This window comes from Pithys albifrons, chromosome 1 (assembly GCF_047495875.1).
Source record: "Pithys albifrons albifrons isolate INPA30051 chromosome 1, PitAlb_v1, whole genome shotgun sequence".
NCBI classification, from domain to species: domain Eukaryota; kingdom Metazoa; phylum Chordata; class Aves; order Passeriformes; family Thamnophilidae; genus Pithys; species Pithys albifrons.
Genome location: NC_092458.1, coordinates 64,421,403 through 64,439,681, shown reverse-complemented (window position 1 = coordinate 64,439,681; position 18,279 = coordinate 64,421,403). Strand labels below are relative to the sequence as shown.

Here is an 18,279-nt window from a genome sequence, read left to right as displayed (position 1 = left end):
GTTTTGCTAAACATGAGTTCTGGCTCAAATCCTAAAAACTTTGGCACTGCCCATTTAATCAGTAGTTTCCTCAAGTTCACTTGCTTGTGATGGTGGGAGCAAGGACAGGCAGCAGTAAACCATGGCATGGGAGAATCCTCTGTGAGGATGTGACAAGACTGACAGCAGAAAATACCAGGTGTATTCCCCTTGTTTTCGTACTAGAAAGCCATGCTCCACACAACAGTATGGATCCATGATGGCCTTTATCCAGCCTTTTGCTTCCCTGTACCAACAGAAACTCATTGCTCTCACTTAAAACAGGTCTGCAAACTATTAACAAAATCCCACTTTTCACTTTTAAGTCAATTCACTTTCAGAAGTTAATTGTATACCATCATTTCACCATGTGAAGGACTGAGGCAGGGTAGGGAAGTTCTCTTTGAGCAGAAAGGGACACATTTTAAAAGCAGGCCAGTACATTAAAAAATGCATAAGGCTACTGATGCATAAAGGCATCGGTGCATAACTTTAAAGACAAATTGAAAATACATCCTACAACATACACAGGTCCTATTATGTAATCAATAGATCAAGAGATAAAAAAATGCCTTGGTTTGCTCTATTAAACCAATTCTGCATTGATTCCACATAAGAATCTCCACAGCTGGATGTCTCTTCTCCTGAAGTCCCACCTTTACCTGGGAATTCCCCCATCCCCATACAGGATGAGTACAACTGTAATGGTAGCCTGCACCTTCTGACTCCCAAGTTGAGAGCATTTGCTTCATTATACTGTGTTTCACAGTCTATGGATTTATGTAAAAAATTTTGCTGCTTACCTGCTTGGCCTTGTGAGTGATGCTCCCACACCTGAATCTCTCCTGTCCCTAACTCCAGTGGCTTCAGAATCATTCAGGGATGTTCCATCTCTGTCCATGTCACTTGGTGTGGTCTGGCCATCAGAGACAGAGTTTCCTTCAAAATCAAGAGTGATCTGTGTAGGTGACTGGAAAGGCAACGATGGAGATTCCCTGACTGACACATCAACTGGCAGACCTGGCAACACATTCTTTGACCAGCCATCTACCACCTCCTGAAGTCCATTGACGTGTTGCAAAATGTCATCTAAACGAGGAAAAAGAACATCTTTCTCTAAGTCCAGGAGGTCCCCAGTACTAGCATACAAGTGGGAACCTGGCACATTGTCATAAATACTAATTCTGCTCTCTTTAGGACAACAAGCCATCAGTCCAGATTCTTTTAGCGTAGAGCAGTTCTTCTTTCCCAAAGAGATGCTGCCTGTCCTCCAGTTTACGCTGTTACTGTTGTCTGTAGGTGAGAGACTTTCAATAGAAAGTGCCTTAGGGAAGGTCCCAGGTTTGTGATCCTTGGGAATATGCACAACCAAGTTCTCTTGGGAATGAAAATCATTTTTGCGGTTTTGGTCCACAACTTGCCGCAAGGCTGTTCCTGCCAGGACATCTAGGTCCTCCAGGTACATCCCACCTCTCTTGTTTGCTTCATGGCATTTGCGCTCCTTCAAACAAGGCGTGCTCACCCCACTGCTGCTGTTTTCGGACTGGCTGCTGTCACTGCTGGATTTGGCAGAAAAAGAAAGTCCTCTTTTGACTGAATCTTGTGCTAAGTTCTGGAGATCACCATTGACTATCTGTACACAGTGCATGTCTTTCAAGGACTTTGGCTCAAACTGTAGAACTGGTCCACTTATCTCTAAAGGACCTGTTCGGCCTAAGCCTTTTAGTTTTCCATGCACACCTTTTGCTTTTAGTGTCTCCATGCGTTTTAGAAAAGTTTTTCCCTTGGCTCGTGTTGGTTTTTCATTCTTCAAGCTTTCCTTGGGGAACAGGGAGGTGTTTATTGCAGTGGAGTCTTGCAGCAGTGTGCTTTCCACATCATGATGGCCAGAGCAGTCGCAGGTCTCCCTGGCAGCGCTGCCAATGCCAGATTGACTCCTGTTGTCACTTCCCCCACTGCTCTCGCTGTGAATAGATGAGACCTCAGGTTCACTCAGATCAGTAAGAACGCTCTCACTGCTTGTGGTATTTTTCATTTTAATGTCCCCAGAAGATCCATGTTTGTCTGATTGGTGAAGCAAAGCATCAATGTCGTCCACTCGAGACCATCGTCTGCTGGTTCTTTGGAAAGTCCATTTATTACTGATAGCACAGAGGTCTTCTTCATCTGAATCTTCACTCTGGAAAAAAGCAAGTGGCACACGTTAAAAACAGGTGCTTTAGTTTGTCATTTGAAATAATGTGATTGTGCTGCTCCATGTGAGCAACAGGTGGCAAAGTCTCTGTGCACTTAGTTTATGAAAAACTGGTCATCAGTCCTTTCCTAACACCCTCTTTCATTTAATTGCAAAGACTGCAAATATCTTAACAATAAAGCAATAAAAGCCTGCTCCGCTTTAGGAGTCCCACTGATATCTCTTGGCCTCTGTGCCTTGTCTGTGCACTGAATTGTGTAGGACTGATACCCATAGTGACATACAGAAAAGAAAAATGTTTTCAAAGGTCCAAATAGAGGGAACCTGACTGCAGGGATGGTGTAAGATACATGCAGTAAAGATGGGGAAGTAGGTGGGTACTACAGCAATGTCAGCTATTTAAAAAACCAAGACAGCAAATACCTAGTGCTGCACACAGTTTTGCAGTGAGAACTAAATAAACATCTATAAACTTCACAGACTAGATACATCTAATAAGATTTATGGTTCAGGAACATAACGACAGATAAACAGCCACAATGCTTAAAAGAATAATAAAAAATAATATTTGGCAGTATTGTCAAGGGTGGGTCTGAGCACAGGCAAAGGAAGGCAGAGAAGGTAACCATGAGGACATGGGCAGGAGAAGCTGCCAGGCTCAGGCCTGGATAGGGCAACATCTACAGTTGAAGTGAGCTTTCCTACAGTGGCAACCACTGCCTTCACACCCTTGATGCCATGAGAGGCACCCCAAGCCTGACCTGCAGCCTGCCCCACTGTCTCTGGCTTTCTCCAACCTCTCCACAGCCTTTCCTGGTCTCATCCCTCATCCTGCAGCACAGAGAGCTATACTTATGTTTAGGCAGCTCCAGGAGCTACTTGGCAATGCAGAGAACATGTGTCTTGGAAAAAAATTTGAATAAAAAATCTGTCCCTATGACATTTTTCACATCTGTTTGCTCAGACAAAAAAGATACATCTTCAGCATGAAGTGTGCAGTCAGTGTTGAACTTTTGTGTTTTCTGAGGATGCGAAGCCCACAGTTGCTATGGGTATCCTTCCCCTGACTTTGAACCAGGTTTATACTGCATTATTCTTGTACATTTGTTTTAAAGAAGAACAAACTAACTTCACCTACATGACATCTAAACAGCTCTTCACATTCTTGGAAACAGTATGAAGGCAGTAAAATATGACAGGCTGTCAGACCAAAATGAAGTGCTAAACCAGAAAGACTATTTTGGGACTGGAAAAATGCTCATTTTAAAAGTCTATTATTAGAAGTATTTTTATGTGAAGTTTTGATGGTAAAGTTATCTTCGATCTCTGACTAGATCTCTTCTGGCCTGTCTAATTGAAAAATGTAAACCAAATTTTACATGAACACCCAAACCCTTAAATAACGTGAAACCTCAAAGCTGGAGATTGGGATCAGTAGCCTGCCAGGTATCACTGATGCCATAAGCTTTTGCCAGTTTATCACTTCAAGTCAGCCAGATGTTTTAGATCATGTCCAAACCATAAAATAAAATATAGCTATGAAATTTTGGGTTTAGTCATTCCTTTTTCATCCATTAACACTGAGGTGTGCAGTGCTCCTGCAGCTGATGTTGGTTCATAGGAATGAATGGAGATCTTAGTTCTATGGCTAGTTAGAGAGAAAAATTAAGCAACTAGTGAAGTATGAGGAAAAGGACTAGAAAATGCTAATACTGCTTTGGCCATGTTGTTCGCAGGGAAGAAATGGCACATCAGACAACTCTACCTTTGTTTTAGCTCCACAGCTTTCTGTATGCATATACAGACCAAAGGACTGCACAGCCCCAGGCACTTAAAAATTCATTTATTGCGGTCTTACTAATGCCACAAAGTGGATATTTTTAAAACCACAAGGGCATGTACTTTTAAATATTTAGTAGTGGTAATTATATCTACAAAGCATACCACTGCTGGAGCATTGATGGCACCAGCCAATAGGATAAAAATATTTTTTTAATATGTTGCGCATTCCAATATGCCAAAGGAACCTTAAAGAAGATTCTTGGCTGACACAAATCCCTGTAGCTGCACTGACATTACTGCATGAACTGACAGGATTTAGCCTGTATTTTCTACAAGCTGGAGTTGATTAAACTGCCAAAATGGCAGAGACATTGCAAGAAACACCAAGAAGAGAGGACAGGGCAGGAGACATAAATTCAGTGGTAAATATATTTTAAATCAAAAGTTTTGAGGTTTGGGATTTTTGGCTGGGCTTTTTTTGAGGGGGGGGAGGGTGTTGGGTTTTTTTTGAGAAAGAGAGATGGACAGAAATGGATATTGGTAGTCAAGAAGTTTTGTCTCTAACTGCAACAAAGATAAGATTACACTCTGCCCAAGAACCACTTAGAAAATACAGGGGATTTTTGGTGTTAAAATTTGCAGCTCAATTAGATAAAGGCTTAGTTTGAGGGGTTTTTAATTGGTAAAGAAACATATTTGTACTTCATCAGAAGCAAAATCAGAGAAATATGAAATGAAATGACTGGATGCCAAAATACTACCATGGTGACTCACGACAAATTCAGCTGCACTGTGAGTCCTGTGACATAATGTGCTTTTCTTCCGATGGAATCAGAAGAAATTCTGGAAGCCATGAACATCCTGAATGACCCTCTGTTCTTGTCAGATATCTGAGTGCCCTGACAAATGAAACTGTCCAAAAAAAAGTGCTGAGAGCACTTAGCCAACCCACATGTCACCAGCTATGGGGTCAGTGAATAAAGAGAAGGTCTGAAAGCAATGATTCATCTGACACAGGCAGAGCAGACATTTTGGAGCAGTGACTGTATGACTTCTCCTGACCCAGGGTGAAATCAAGTGCACGGCTTTGGAGCACATTCAAAAGTCCAGTTAATACCATTATGTTTGGGAAGATGAGAAGAGGCAAGTTTCTTTAGGAGTTACTGGTAACATTTGCCAAAGAGAAAGGGGTTTTGATTCCCAGATTTGTCACAGTTGATTTAAAATAGTACAGTTTTTTGACTGAGGGTGTGCTTGCCTGAGATACAGAGGGATGCTAACAAAAGGCAAAAAGTGGGTTTATGTGCGGTGGAATTCTGCCACATTTTTCCAGCTGGGGGCAGGAATTCTCATAAATCGACAGCTGCAGAAGGCAGTTAATCCAAAGGCTAATCTCTGTCTGTCCAAATCACTTATGGGCATATTTGCAACACATACATGAGGATTTTTGTATGCATCTCCATGAAGCCAAGGGGAAGATGGCAGCCCACAGTGGGAATGGCTTGGGTGGGAGAGTGGGCAGTGGGGAACATGGATGCTGTGCTGGCTTTCACAGTAACCTTGCCTGGCAGCCTTCTTGGCCATATTTTGATGAATCACTCCAACAGCTGTGCTAGTCCTGTGCAAACCTGTTATGCTGAAGCTCCAGAGCAAGCTGATTTTGCATTTCATTGTTCAGATCACCGTAGAGACTATTAGGAAAGGCAGTATCTACAGCAAAAGATTTTATTTGGTTCACTCTTCAATTTCCGACCCAATCTATGGCTTTTACACTCGCATTTATGTTTCCTCCTGTCAGCAGGGTCTCCTTCCTCTTCTTTCACCCACATTCTCTTCTACTTTCCATTGCTCTGTATCTGTGGACACAAGCCTCCTTCAACCCCATTTTCTCTACATTCTTCTGTGCTCTGCTTCTCTTTGGCCTCGTGCAGGTATGGACCCTACTAGCTTCTGTCCCCCTGAAAGAGTACCAACTATGGCTATCTCTCTTAAATCACAAATTAATGGTTATCTACAAGGACAGCAGCTGAGGGCTTCAATCTATTTTGAACAGGAAGGAGTGGCGGCAAAAAAATTGATAAAAAACAAAGATAACAAAAAATCCCTCCATTTTTAACACAGTAAGCAAGCATTTAAACCTCACCCCAAACCTAAAACACTTGTTGAAGAGAAGAAAGGACAGGAACCTAAACAAATTTTCCAGAGGACAATCAGTGTTTACCTGAATATACTACTTTTTGTAGTTCTATCTCTTGTGCAGCTCCAGTACCTCTGTTTGAACACAACTACAACTACTACTGAAGGCCAATCAGACACACCTCCAAGCAGGTCAACACGCAATTGAGTTACTTTTTCCTGAAGGACTTCAGCCTCTTCCTATAGCACCTGCCTGCCCAATTCATAAAGTTATTGCATAGGCAGAGAATTTTATTGTCACTTTCTAAGATATGATGTAAGTGCTGGCACTTACCAAAGAAAAGAAAAAAACAAGACAAGAAAAACCCTGATGCAGTGGAGAGAAGAAGTCTCTACAGCTCCAGTGAATGGACAAAATACAAGCTGAAGAGGCAAGTACACAGAGGAACAAATGGGCACATGCCAAACGCAGAATACCTGGACATTAAAGCCATTCCCTGCTCAAGTTCCCTCAAACATTGAATAGAGTATGATTGGACTGAATTAGCAGAGACACCAAAAATGCAGCTTTCAGAGGCAGATTTTAAAAAGCACTAGACAAATACTATGCAGAGGAAAAAAATCTACCACTACAAACCACTGAAGGAATTGGGGGAAATTTGTGACCAGGAAATCAAACATTCAACAGTTAATGCTGGACATGTTACAAGACTCAATATCAAAAGGCAAAAATCTCAAAATCAATAGGCAGCTTACGCAGTCCTTGCTGAAACTCTTTAAGCTCAAATAATTCCCATGTTACACAGGCACTTGTAAGGACAACAGAGTTTATTTTCATATTCTTAACCATGAAGTCAGTACAAGAAATAAAGAAAAGCTATTATTTTCACCTGAGCATTACATTTTTTTTTCTGAGCAGGATTTTCCATTTCCACTCACACAGCATTGACAAACAAGCCAGTTTAACAAAAGTGCACTGTCTTTTCATCCACTAACTTGAATTGTATATATGTAGAGTTCAAGTACTGTGTGGGCCCTTTTAACATACAAAGTATTATTCCTGCTGTGTTAGTCACAGTTTCTATTTTATTTATAATTTCAAGATTCAGCAATTCACATTACCATGCATCCAGATAACGCTGACATGTATGTTCAAAGTCAAATATACTTAACTTACTTTTAGGAGCCTTACTGACTTAAAGACTAAATCAGGGCAGCCTTATCACAAAAGCCAGGGCAAAGCCAGAACATTTCATGAAGTTTCCTTACCTTTTTTCTTAGGAAGTTCACATCGAGTTTCATTGAGGCGCACTTGTTCAGTGTGTTCAGTCGTCTACAGGGCAAAGCAAATTTAAAAGATTAGCAGCCTGTGATTAAAGGGCACGACTCTGCAAGTTCAAAACCTTTTATCTGACTGTAGGGAGCTGACTGCATACAACAAGCTTCAGAAATGACACTGGTCATATATTCCACCTATAAGACCACTGCATTGAAAGGGAATTTTAGCTTCATTTTACCCTATTACCAGGTTTTATAGAATGCTTTTTAATTTATAGACATTTATATATTTAGCACAGGAAGCAAACACCTCTGTTGGCTGGGGAGATGACAAGAAGTTGCCATATGCAGGACTGTAACATAATTGGTCTAAATGGGGTATTTCAAAGCACTAGTGAAAGAAAAAAAAAAAGAAAAGCAGTTCCTCACTTCTGGCAGTTGGCACCTCCTTCAAAAAGTTAATATCAAGAACTTTTAGCAGTTACTTAAATGTTTCTCTAAAACCAATAGTTTCTTTCCCATAACTGTGGAACTTACAGACAGGTTAACACACCCAACATCTAACAAATCTAACATGTTTAAATAAATACTTTTAGTTATTTTTGACCATGTTCATACTGCTGTTACTAGGATCTCTGGAAGGAATCTCTGCTTAAAACCAAGGCTGTCCTGTGATAACAGTGGGTCGAAATTACAATCTGTGTGTGTCTATGTGCAAGGTGAGACAGAGAACAAGAAAACACACGCTTTCAATAGAACCTACCATGCTAATGATAATGGATTTGGGGTTTTTTATACTTAAAGATCTTGATTCATGAAACCATCAAACTTCTAAAAGCAGACGCTCAGAGTTAAGTATGTTCAACTTTAAAAATTTTCCAGATCTAGGACCGAATTTCAAAATAAAGGGAGGCAGAGTGAGAGAGCCATGTCCCCAGAACACTCTTCTGCAGGTTGACTGCATCTCCTGTGTCTTTATAGCAAGACCTGCCCCTATAGCTTTGGATCTCAGGAAGAGGCTGCAAATCTCCAGAACTGATAACATATGAAATATATGTGATAAATTACAAGGACACATGTAACAAGTATATCATCAACACTATAATCTCTCCAACAATATAAGAACATTATGAAAGTAACATATTCCTCCCCAGAACTTCTAATATTAGAAACAATTTCAAATTGACACCACTAAAAAAAGCAGCCCACCAAATGTGGATCTTCCTTAAAAAATGCAAAAACCCCTCACAAAATATCACCTTCGCATTTCTAGATCAAATATTACTCCCTAACTCAAGCCAACAAATCCATTATGCCATTATCAGAAAAGTCCTGTGCTCATGGTGTTAATTTAAGTATAATTCATGCACAAGCACACCCTGCATGCATGATAGCTGTGCTCTTGAAATAAATTCCAGGGTTTGTGGCTCTGTAGCTATATCCTCAGCCTTCTGCCCAGAAATCTTCTTCTGGGATTACATCTATTATTGCAAAACTCATCTTTTGCCCAAGCATGGAATTTCTCAATGCGAAATGGCATTTTCCTGGGGCCCTGGGGATGAATAATATTCAGTGCTTCTTTTGAGCACAAATGTTAAAATTTGTGTATCAGTATCAATTCCAAATATACAGAGGCAGAGACAGGTTTACAAAGGTCTCCAGTCCAACTTTCTATCCTTGGGGACAGCTTCCTCTGAGCAGTGAAAAGGAGATCAATATTGGAGTCCCTGCACCTCTTCAGTAGCTGGCCTGTGCTAAAGAGACAAGTCTGTAGCCACATTTCCACACTGACTTGCCACTGTGCGCTGCCTAAGTGCTAGTAGCTGCCTGTCTGAATCAAGTTACCACTGTGTCCTCACAACTTTAAATGGCAAGAGGCCAGACTAGTAATGGGGAATGGCTCCTTGCTTTCTTGACCTAAATGTGTCCTGCAAGGCTGACCAGGAGACAGACATCAGCTGAATTCATGCCAGAGGCTCAGAAATCATGAGAAACCATTGCCTCCTTTCAAGCTGCTCATTAACACTGAAAACCAAGCCATCAGCTGCACCTCCTTTGCCTTCATGACAGCAGGAACTGAAGAAAACTCTTGTGGGAAAAAGGGCTTTCTCCACAGCAGGCCTTGGCAGGTGATCTCTGCAACTGCTCAATAGTTCATAAAACCCCCTCTACTCTTATTGACCATTTGCAGTTGTTAGGGAGATGTAGTAGAAAACATTTTAAATACAGGGACCAGTGCTCCCTCCATTCCCTATGGTGTTGCTTGTCTTCCAAAAACTAAGGAGCAAGTCATGCACTTCAGGAGCTGGGAGATAAGGAAGCAACAGTGTGCACTCAGCTTGCACCCTGCATGTACTCAGACATCTCTGTGCATGTCCAGCACATAGCAGAAAGTGTGATGGCATTTCTCTTAAGAGGTGCTGCTTCTGCAGCACAAAAAGGTGCAGAAAAAAACATGATCAAACCAACAAGCCCAACCAAAGTCATCACTTTTCCTCTAAGGGCATCCAAAAAAAGGTTGTTTGAGCAGGGACTAAGAGGTCATCTCTACAAAAGTTACTTAAACCTGAGACTTGGGAAGCCACACTGGTGTCCTGGCTGCTTTCTAACCTGGCTTTGCTCCACCCAAAACAAAACTACTTTTTACTAGGTGACAGGAACTCAACCCCGTTTTAAATTCACCCCTCTACAAAACATCAGGGGCTCTTCCAGTGCCGTGGAAAGATTTGCCACTGAAATTAGAGAACTAATGATCTTATTTGCAAGTTTGTCTGGTGCTAATAACTCAAACCAAAGCCAGTCTGTTTCAACTTCTTTTGCCTTGTTGATGTGGCAATGGTGGCAGAAAGCTTGTCTCATCAGTTTAAAGTCATCAGATGACCGACAGCCAAGTCCTCAGCAAGTCTTTAGAAATGCAAAACAACAAAAGTTTCTGGCTAAAAAAAGGCTGTCAGCAATACAGCAGTTGAAGTGAGAGAAGCACTACACTTTCATGCCACTGCTTTAAAACACGGGAACAAACTGCCTGTTTGTAATGTTAACAAAACACAAGGTCCGGACTTGAGAAAAGGCAGGAAAAACACAAAAAATAAACACAAGAGAGGTAGGTGGCTACATAAAAAACAAATCATCTAGGATGCATTTGAATGCTTGCCTGAAAATCTCTTCAGTGTTCAGGGGCAGACTGCAGAACATTTAGGACATTTCAGTGATGTTAAATTTATTTCTTCTCCAGAGCATCACAGGCAAACACTGGTGGTTTAACACTTCCCTCTGTGGTGAGACATCATCTCTACGTTGAAAAGTAGTCTTTGAAGCAATTCTTAAAACACCTGCAGATGTACTCAGGTGTCCAAATATGTTTCTGGTGCTATTTTAGATCCCCTGGAGTATCAAGCCTGCATGTACCTTGGTCTGGTCAACACATGGAAGAGTCTGGGTTATCTGAGGAGATCTAAGACAGCCATAGATGTCAAAGATGACATCTTTAGGGCTGTGAATCCCAAGCCCAGTGCTGTAATTGTTAACCCATATGATGGAAGTTTTTCAGAAGCAGGAAATCTCTAAGTTTCCTTTACAGCACTGAGCAGTGTTTACAAATAAACACAAGCTTGTAGGAATGCAGGATCTGGCCAGTTGGAAAACTTTGTGGAAGACCTGTTGTCCTGCTTGAAGAGCAATTCAAGTAATAAGGAGACAGCTCTAAAGTGAGTTGGAGTTCCAGGGGAATCAAGCTGTTTCCACGCAGGTGCTTAGGAATGCAGCCAGGGGCAGCAGCCAGTCATGCAAGAGGAGATGGCTAGCATGGACATCACAGTGTGTCCTACCTCAGCAGATCTGAAAATGTCTTCTCTAATGGATTGTGACCAGTAGAACACACTATATGGTTCTGTAAATGCCTCTCTAAAGGAACCACAACTCTATTTCTTTGCTTTATTGTTATTCCTAGCCAAATTTAGGTGCTGCATGCACATGTCCCCATGTGGCTGTGAACTTAGGGAAGAGGACATCCAACTCCTCATGCTGGGCTCTGTTGAGGTCTTAACAGTGAGTAAGTGTCCTCCCAGTACCATTAGGGATCATGTGACAGCTTGCACTGGCATGTCTCAACTCCACCAGTTTAGTGCATGAAGAGAACATACTGTTTTCCAGTCTTATCACTGTTTTATCATGGCTGCCAATGAAGGAGTTACCTTATAGGCTAAATGCTCACATGAAGTGAGTAAACTTTCCTGGAAGTCAGTGTGAGCCATTCTATTGCCTTCAGAGCAGGACTTTCTGTCCTGCATATGGAGAGACAGGATTAATCCCTAACAGCACCTAGAGCATTATAACTCAGTAGATGGTACTGACTGTACAACCATCCTTTCAGAACTCTAATGGTAGGATGTCCCATCCCATATAACAACCTCTGGGTTATTTACAAGCTATCTAAGAGACAACAGCTATGGAAGCGAAGGCTGCTGACTGCTTGGCACAGTTCAAATTTTAAGAGCTTGCATTAGGGGACTATGCATTGGACTATTACATACTTGATTTTTATGCCCTTAGTCACTGTATTTACATGAATACAAAATGTACAACATGGCTTGGCTTTTCCTTCTGACCCTCCAATCACAGTGGCCACAAAAGTTCCCAGAGCAGAGTTGGTTGCTGCTATTTTGGAAATGACACAGAGGTCCAGCTATAAAATTTTCATGCCCAATTATTATTTTGGCAGGCTGACAGTATTTGCCTGCAGATTGCCTGGAAATTCTCTATTGTTCATTACTCAATAAAATCTGAGTGGAATCTCTTGATAGTTATGCCTCTAACCCAAAGGTCTCAAATTTGGTTTTTACTCTGCCAAATTTTCAATTATATTGGAAACAGCAGGGATGTTATAATATCTCAAAAAGGTCACTGAAATCTTTTACATCAGGGAGTCTTAGGCTTTCTGACTAAAATACTACCAGCTGCCTTAAAAAAAATAAAAGGTTCCTCCTCATTTGTGCCTCTTGTTGCCTTGCATACTGCAATGCCATAAGAAAACTGATTATAAAATGAGATTGAGAATCTGATTTCAACCCACAAGAGCAGAGAAATTCAGTGTTTATGCTATTACCATTCAGAGCTAAAACTGCTCAAACTGATTACCCACTCTGGCATTCCTGCTTTAAAATTATCTTCCAAACAAAAATGAGAAACCTATTTTGTTTGGTACTATGGGATGAATGCACTGTTAATCAGTGTGATGGCTTGGTCATGCCTAGATTTGAGGGCAGTTTTGGATGTTTGAAGAATGGAAGCTCTACTGTCAACCTGGGGATCTGTGCATGTAGAAATAATAACCAATCTCTTTTTAACTTTCTGTTTCATCAAAATGCATCACAACCTGCCGCTCTTCTATGACATACTGGCATGCACCTTGTAGTAACACCACTGCAGAGCAAAGCGATCGTAGAAAACTGGCCACAGTGGTCAGTTGAGCTGCAAGGATTTCCAATACACTGGAAACCTTGGACGATGTTGGTTTGACAGCTACTACAGTAACAAAGCTGGTCCTGGGGGCAGCAGCTGACATTGTTTAGTGCTTCTGATCAGCCTGAATCTTGGCATTTGTTACAATGGCTTTTTACAGGTCGCTTTCACCTAAAGATTTGAAGCTGCTGAATTACATCAAATTAAATGTCTGCAATCTGAAAACATAACCTGTACGTAATACTTAGATTTATAATATTATGAGGTGCTATTCCTTTTTTAGAGGTAAACTGTTTAAAAACTCCCAACAAAAATTCAAGTCAACAGATACTGTCTCCTGAATAAAGTAATTACAGAAAAAGTTACTAGACAGTCATAAACCTCTTTATATTTGAATAAAATAGTTTGGAAATATCTGTGCCTGTGCTCTTCTCTGTAGGTTTCAGCAATATCACTTGATTTATGCTAATGTAAAACATTTTGTCACATGAGAGCATCTATCCAGCTACTAGTCAATTTTCCAAAATCTCGTATTTTAATAATAGGGAAAAAACCCCATACCAAACCAGTCTCTAACTGCTCAGCTACCAAAAAAGTCCTCACAAATATATCAACCCACTGCAGCTGTAGTCATATCTCTGAGTCTACAGAGCAAGAGATGAGCCTTTCCCACTTCTAGCTGTGTAGGTCTTGGATGTCTGGTGACCATGACTGTAGTGCCACCAAAGTACCCCTGAGAATAAAGACTAGGGAGAGTCACAGACCTATGGAATGACTACAGCTCACTGTTTGCTCTTACAAGAAAGGGTCAGGAACAGACATCATACTTGCATTTTTGAATGGTCCTTCAACTTTCTGGGAAAGGGCAGAGGGGAAGAGATCTTCCCCTCCCATCTGTAGCACTATCCAGATCCCAAATTGCAGCAAAGTACATCTTCTTTCATGCCGGACTGAAGGAGGGGGATGTATGTATGCGGGGGAAGAAGGTTGCTTAGGCATAGGAATCTTCCTCACCAAGCAGACAGAACAGCAGTGGACCAAGTCTGCAGTTATTCTGCTCCCTGGCATCTGTGAGAGGGATCAATGAGGGATCCAAGTATTTCCTACTGATTTGCCTTCAGACACACAGGCTACTACATAGAGAAAGAGAATATTCTGTTCCTCATAACTGTAATTGACAACGTGAGAAGCAATAGGTCTCACTTGCAGCTGGGGAGTTTTGGGAAAGATATCTGACAGCTATGCCCAGTAATTAGATCCTCCAGGAAGGAGGGCATAGCCCAGAATGGAGAGATGGACCAGATGAAGTCTCTTCCAGCCCTGTTTTCTGTGATTCCCAGAAAACCTATCTGCATTCCTCCATCAAAGACTCATTAACCCCTGCAATGCACAGTACGATGTGGAACAGTATACCATCTCTGATGACTTTAGCCACCGTTGCAGAAGGGGCAGGAGTCCTGTCCAATTATCTTGATGTTGGTGTTGTGAAAGTTTCCATAACATGTAATAAAGCCTTCTTGCTTAAGGGCCAGATGCTCCTTTGTCCTTAGTTGAAGAGGAGAGGAGCAGAATCCAGCTTGAGCTGAGCACAGGGGAAAGAAGAGGGGAACAATGCCTCTGCAATGTGGTTTTGCAAAACTGCCACAGAATTGCTGTGTCTTGAGTCCTGGGTGACAGTACTTGAGCAATGCAATGCAGTATATTCATCACAGGCAGAGTATAAAAAGCAAAATTAAAGCAAACACAGGCCCCCTGGGAGGTGAAAACCAGCAATCAGTTGTAGTAGCTATAGTACTGGGGGGTTCTGAGCCCACTTCTCTTACTGGTGCCAAAAAAGAGTACCAAGGGAATCACAGCAGCAGAAAAACCACCATCTGCTGCCAGATAAAGGGCTTGCTGAATTCTTTGCAATGAAGTTTCATCTTTTCTGCTGTGCTTGAACATAAGAGTTATTAATGTGGAACTCAAATGTGACTCTCATTTATTCAGGGTGTGCTTGCACTACTGCTTGTTCTTAAAAAGCAGCTGTTTCAAATCCATTGGATTTGGGTCTTCTCAAATCATGTGATGTTTTCCCTGAGTGTAGTGGATGTCTTCCTGCAGGATTTTCCATATGAGAAATTAATTCAGAATGCTGGCATTATAGATATCACCACTGAGTTCACCAGGACAAGCGAATGTGCTATGCTAGCAATGACAAACCATCTCATGCTTTTAAATTATCAGAAAAGAAACTTTAGGTGTTCTTTACCTGCAAAGAGGTTCTACAAGGTCCTTGTCAAGAAAATCATGATCTTTCTTTACTGCAGCAATGTCAATGGGAAACTGGGAGTCTATAAGAGAAGACACAATATTAAGATGACTGCTATTCAAATGAAAATACATTGTCTACATTTAAGTTGCTTTGCATGTGCTTGCTCACTGAAATCTAGAATGACCAGTTTCACTCAGCTCTGGTTCCCTTCCAGCTGTGTCTGTGGCCCTTTCAGACACTTTTTTCTTCCTGTTAAAGGCATAGTTGAATGTCTAATGCACCAGAGTGAGAGAAAAATTATTTCATTTTGACTTAAAAAAAGTACTCAGTTGTTAGTTGTTCATTCTAGTGCCTTGCATAAATAAATGAGATTGGGAAATTACAAACACACTTCCTTTATCCACATGAGCAACTAGGTTTTCCATTCCCATCACAGTCACTTATGAGTTATTTGCTAGACAGACTTTGCCCAAACCTGGAAATATTCTGCACTTTTTGCTTTTAATACAGATCCCAGGAACAATTATTTCAGACAGAGGGTTACTCAAATAACAGACAAAAACCCCCCAACAACCTTAATATTAGCTAAAAAGCCAGAATAGTGTGCTGGAAGCTGGTGTTTGTAATGTGAAGTGACATGGCTGCAACGCATTAGTGGGCTCTGTAACGGTGGGATGGGTTCCAGTGCTGTGGCTGCTCTCCAGACTGCTCTGCCATGCTTAGGTACCACAGCAGGATGCTGGGATACAGGAACTTCAGCCAGCATTTTCAGACACTGGTGCTTAACACTGACATAATAGATGCCTGTAAAAAGCACCTTGTTTTCAGAGATGCAGACTGTCTAGAGCACATACTGACTGGACGGGAAATGTTGGAGCCCAGCACAGGTTGGTTTTTGGACAGAAAATCCCTTTTTTGTTTAGCAGGCAGCAGGCTCTCCTTTCTCTGGGGGAGTCAGTATCTGAGATACTCTGATAACAAGGCAGACACAAAAGTACTACTGGCTACCCAGGGACTGTGGTAGATGTATATTTATATCAGTTTTGGTCTGGCAGGCTTATTAGTCTAAATTCCTTGTTGGATTTAGCAGAGTCTGCCTGCCTCCCGGGGAGCCACTTGAGCATCTCTGCATGATGCTCCTGGTCCCCAGGTACCTGAGCTGTCCATCAGGACCCAGACCCTGAGCTGTGATGTACCTCAGCCTGCCCTCAGAATCCAGGGAGGTGTCCCTGGCATCACGCTCCCCACCACCCTCAGCCCCACATGAGGGGCCGGATGGCATCCGAGCTGGCTGACTGCAGAGCTGGCTCTGACCCACGAGGTTTCTTGGCCATCATTCCACAAGTGGAGCCACGCTGCCTCCAGACTCAAGCTGAGCCTGGAAGGTGTCCAGAGGTGTTTGGCGGAGCTGTGCTTCAGCTAATAAGCCTGAGTGGGCCTGAGCTGTCTCCATGTTTCTGACAGAATACACAGTTTGGGAAAAATGAGGATCAGCTCCAGTTTCCTTCTCAGCATTGAACTAGGGAGAGCAGGAAAACCCAGTTCCAGTCCCCAAACTACTCTTGAACACAGCAGCAGTGCAACCACTAATCCTGCCCTCAGTGATGCTGCATCCCTGGGCAGAAACTTTACAGCTAGGAAGGGGACGCCACCATTTGCACTGAGTTGGCACTGAAATATCAGCTTTTCTTATTTTGCAAATGTGAAGTGCAGATCAGATTATTCACTTTTGATAACTTTGCAGAGTTTTCATATTATTTTCAGCAAGATTGAAATTTTCAATAACAATAATAAGTGTTTTCATCTTATTTTAGACAGTTCAGGAAGTTTTAAAAAAATTGACTCATGTTGTTGGGTATTTTGTACTTGTTCTTGTTAACCTTTGAGGTTTATACAAACTATTCACTCTTTCCCCCTCCCTCCCCGCCCCTTAACTTCCCATGGCTATGAGGGCAAGACTTTTACTTTTCTTTATGTACTGGTATGCTTCCAGCTGCTGCAGCTTTGTGAAGCACCCAGCAATGGCCACAACCCAGTCAAATGTAGAGCTGGCTGACTGCAAGCTCTCCTGGCAAGGGCCCAGCACAGTTTCAGTACTGCACAAAGAGGCAAAAAATACTTACTCTCATAGAACTGAGCATATTGGGGAAATCCAGCCGCACGTAACCAGTCACACGCTTCCTTTGCTTCAATTTCTGAAAAGAGAAAAAAGTTCTTACTTTGCCATTTTGAATTAGAAGTTCTTTTACTACAAGAAAATAACAAAGAGACTTGGTAGTATCTACTGGTTGTTTAAAGTACTGGCATCATGGTGAAGTATTTCTTTACAGCATCAGAAAAGAGTCCCTAAAAGAAATCTGCCTATCTCCACAGGACCCTGGGGTGCATATAGCCACTTGGTGACTGGGATGAAGTGTTAACCATTTCCTCACAACAGGTGAAGTTGCTTAGCCAGATCTGTGGTCTACTCCCTCCCAAGGGCAAGTTGTCAGTGAGAGGTGAAGATGAAGCAGGGTGAAAATGGGGTGACAGGGAGCATGCACTGCATTTCTCCTGTTCTGATATTTCTTGTGGAGGAAAATGCCATGTGAAATCCACTGAAAGCTCCGCCAGGAAAGCCCCAGTGCATGTGTCATGATACTGAAGGGACAATTGCACAAGGTAGTATGTGATTTCCTACCTTTAGCCATCTAAACTCCATTATGTGGACTCCCTCCATAGTCTATAGAGAGTCAGTTACTTTCAAAGGGTGATTCATTTCACCTTAGTGTCTGAAATAGATGGGATAAATCAAATACTGACTATGCTTTTCTCTTGTGGCTGCTAATAGAGGAAGAATAAACAGCTACATGTATGTCTGCAGAGCTAAATAAAATAGACACAGGCAGTAGCTTTAACAACTAGACCCCAGACTGCTCACTCTTTAATTTCAATCCACTTCCAGGCCTGTTTTAGACTGTTTCAGTTATCTATGAAGACAAATGTTTTCTTGAGAAGGCTAGTATTAAGCAGGGAGAAGAGGAATCAGTCTGTGTCATCTTGCCTCTGCCTCTCAGCTCTTTAGAATTATGGACACAGCTGATGCTGCACTAGGATTCCGCTTTCAAACAAATTTTACTGCACAAGATGTATCCTACCCTTACGGAAGAGGTGGGAG

At 41.9% G+C, this 18,279-nt stretch overlaps 1 protein-coding gene across 6 annotated transcripts in view; it reads right to left on the bottom strand.

Moving 5' to 3' along the window:
* Positions 1-18,279, bottom strand: part of STARD13 (StAR related lipid transfer domain containing 13) — a 291,483-nt gene that overhangs the window by 21,011 nt on the left and 252,193 nt on the right. For all 6 annotated transcript variants that reach the window (XM_071552804.1, XM_071552824.1, XM_071552814.1 and 3 more), the window contains 4 exons: positions 17,246-17,317; positions 15,120-15,201; positions 7,400-7,463; positions 822-2,197 (listed from right to left, as the gene is read on the bottom strand). In XM_071552804.1, the coding sequence (XP_071408905.1) occupies positions 822-2,197; positions 7,400-7,463; positions 15,120-15,201; positions 17,246-17,317 (1,594 nt within the window). The remainder of the gene's footprint in view (positions 1-821; positions 2,198-7,399; positions 7,464-15,119; positions 15,202-17,245; positions 17,318-18,279) is intronic.